Source organism: Hipposideros armiger, unplaced genomic scaffold, assembly GCF_001890085.2.
Source record: "Hipposideros armiger isolate ML-2016 unplaced genomic scaffold, ASM189008v1 scaffold_119, whole genome shotgun sequence".
Classification (NCBI taxonomy): domain Eukaryota; kingdom Metazoa; phylum Chordata; class Mammalia; order Chiroptera; family Hipposideridae; genus Hipposideros; species Hipposideros armiger.
This window is the reverse complement of record NW_017731469.1, coordinates 2,005,648-2,008,554: the sequence shown is the minus strand read 5'-3', so window position 1 is coordinate 2,008,554 and position 2,907 is coordinate 2,005,648. Positions and strand designations below refer to the sequence as shown.

Here is a 2,907-nt window from a genome sequence, read left to right as displayed (position 1 = left end):
ACCGGGCGTGCGGGGAGAACAGGCCGACAGCTCTAGAGGAGCGCCAACTTCCCACGGGGTGAGCGCTCTGGGAACAGGACTAGGCGGGACCCAACCCTAACCGCACGAGCCGCACATTCAGATTGGTGCCATCGAGAGCGCGGCGTCCTTAAGAGCTCCCTGAAACCCCACCCCCTTCCTGTTCTGGGGGCGTGGTACGGGCCAAGGACCCCGTGACGGAGCTTGCTATTGGCTAAGAGCAGTAGGGTTGGCCTTGCGTTCGCCTGAGCAAGGGAGTAGACAGCTCAGCGGCGGCGGAGGGAGTCTATGCGCGCTGGACAGCAGTGGGAGGTGTGTGAGACTCGCACTGGCCGCAGACCCTCGGGCGCAATCGCCGAGAGCTAGGACGTGGGGACGGGGCTGCCGGGCCACCCGGCCGAGGCTTCAGAGGCGCAAACTGATGGGACTGGCTCGCTGGGCCGCTTCACCCGGCTCTTCTAAGTACACTGAGTGGGGCCCGCGCTGAAGTAGAAGCTGTCGGGGGGCGCGCAGCCCGGAGTCCCAGTGTGGCCTGGAAGAACGGAACCCGTGCTAGGGCGACCCAGGCGGGAGCCCCTGGACCGTGCTCAGGTTTTAGGGAGATTTCGATTTCTTCCGAGGGGCACCGATCTCAGGACGGTCGAGGCGTCGGGGCGGCCACCGAGTCCCCAGCGGGGAGACCCCATCGCGTAAAGGGCGCGCAGTCCCCAACAGTCTCGGGGAGCAAATCGGAACCCAGCGGGAGCACTCGGGGGCGCAGAGCCCCCGTCGCGCCCGGTGCGGCGGAAAGGCCACGGGAGCGAGCCCTCGGAGGCCGCAGCCCATGTGCGGGTTGGGGGCGGCTGCCCAGTGAGTCCTCCTGGCCGGCCGGGAGGAGAAGAGCGACTCCGAAGCCGGCGAGAGGGGAGCACTTCAAGGCCGGCGGTCGCGGAGGATGGGCGCCTGAGTGGCTCGCAGCGCAGCGCAGCCTGGGAAGACGAGGCGAGCTTTGCTGAGGAGGCGCCAGGGGATCCCGAACTGCAGCCTGCCCCCGGGAAGATGGCCCGGCCTGGGCAGCGTTGGCTTGGCAAGTGGCTTGTGGCGGTGGTCGTGTTGGCGCTGTGCCGGCTTGCCACGCCGCTGGCCAAGAACCTGGAGCCCGTGTCCTGGAGCTCCCTTAACCCCAAGTGAGTAACTTATCTGTTCAGGTCCTTGGGGGTGGGAGGTACTCCTTCGGGGTGAGGCCGCACGCCCCCGAGTGCGAGTGGGGAGGTGTTCGGAAGAGGAGGGGCACCCCATTTTGTCCCTGGCTTTTTCGAGTGTGTTTTCCTGTGGGCGGGCGGGGCAGGGTGCGGCGGGGTGGGGTGGGGGCACTTGGCTGGGTTGTGACCCCGCGGCTTGCTGGCCGTCTCCTCCGCGTCCCAGATCAAGTCGAGATGGTCGCGTCAGGCGGAGCTGGGAGTCCGGGCGCTCGGGAGCGCACCCGAGAGCCGGCTTGGGGGAGAACGCAGCCCCTTCTGGGGCCCCTAGGAACGTGGCGGTTTTCGCCCAGAGCCTCTTGAGGGACTAGCTTGACCTGGGCGGGGGGTGAGGCCGGAACACAGGTTTCTCGTTTGTTTAGTTGTGAAGGGACCGCGGCGCAGGACCCCGCGTTTGGAGCGGGACCCCGCGTTTGGAGCGGGTGGCAGCGCCTGTATCCCCATTCGGGCTTCTCCCATTTTCATTTCTCTTTCTTCCTGTTTGCCTCCCTAGCTTTTCGCTTTGGGTCTTTTCTAGCCCCCCTTTTCCCTCTGCCGGGCCTTGGAAGGGCGGGCGCTGCTCCCAGCTCACAAAGGCGGCGGGTGGAGAGGGGCGGAGTGGGAGAGGGGCTTGTGGAAGGGAGATTCGATCCAGCGCCCGTCGGGGGTCCGATGGAGCCGGCGACAGAGATTCCAGGGCGCCGGGGCGGCGAGTGGCGGCCCAGCCGCGGAGGGAGGTGGGTGGGGAGTGAAGGATTCTTGCCCAGGCGGTCCGGTGGCCCTCGCAGTGTCCCTCAGACTGGGGAGCTGTGCTTAGCTTTCCCTAAGGGGTTGCGGAGGCAGCTATGTAGAGGAGAACCTTCCCCTTCACCCCCCTCCCCAGCAACTTACACACCTTTCAGGGCGGTGGCTCACTGGTTTCTGGGCTGTTAGTGGGGAGTCGCTGGGGCTGTGTGGTGGCCTCTGGACCTTTCCCTCTTGGCATCCAGGACTCGGGTTGGAACCCGGGGTCAAAACTGTCCTTCCTTCTTGTGTTCTGGAGGTTCCAGCAGTGTGCAGACACCCCCACTTAGTGGGAAACTGGGGGTCCTGGCCTGCTCTGTCTGCTCTTAGATTCCAGTATCTGGACTCTCTTCCTGTCCACTCTCCTGGGCTCCCCGCTAACTTCCCCGGGCTCCTGCCCGACTTGGCCCCTTAGGCTTCAGGGACAGTGCACTTCTCGGCCCTGGAATGAGAGAAGGCGGCTTCTTTAGTTCTCTTCTCCTTGGGTTCAGGTAGGGTCCAATTTACTGGTCGGTATGGGTAGCTAAACCAGGGTCAGGGTAGAGGGCTCTGCTTCGGTACAAGGAAGGGGATTGGCAAGAATTTCTCCCCGACTCAGCAGCCAAACTGGGCGCAGTGCTCGTCTAACAGCAGGGACTCAAAATGGTCTGGGGGCCCTGGGCTGCTGAGCCCAGGGGGGAACGTTGTGAAGTGCCTAGTTCCCCCTAGAAGGGTGGAGGCTGGAAATGCTCCCTCTTGAGCCAGGAGAGCTGCAAGCTGCCTGGGGTAGCCCATCATAGGGGCTCATGGGAGTGACCTAATTGCTCTCTCGGGTCTCTAACCAGAGATAGCACGCAGCTCCACAGCTGGAAGGGAGCCCTCCTGCAGAGTGTGGGGTGGGGGGGTGGGG

At 64.8% G+C, this 2,907-nt stretch overlaps 1 protein-coding gene across 1 annotated transcript in view; it reads left to right on the top strand.

Annotated features, from left to right (window-relative positions):
• The first annotated feature begins 268 nt into the window (after positions 1-268).
• The window catches only part of EFNB1 (ephrin B1), a 12,659-nt gene continuing 10,020 nt past the window's right edge, over positions 269-2,907 (top strand). The window contains exon 1 of the mRNA XM_019648071.1: positions 269-1,184. Within this exon, the coding sequence (XP_019503616.1) occupies positions 1,057-1,184 (128 nt within the window). The 5' untranslated portion in view covers positions 269-1,056. The remainder of the gene's footprint in view (positions 1,185-2,907) is intronic.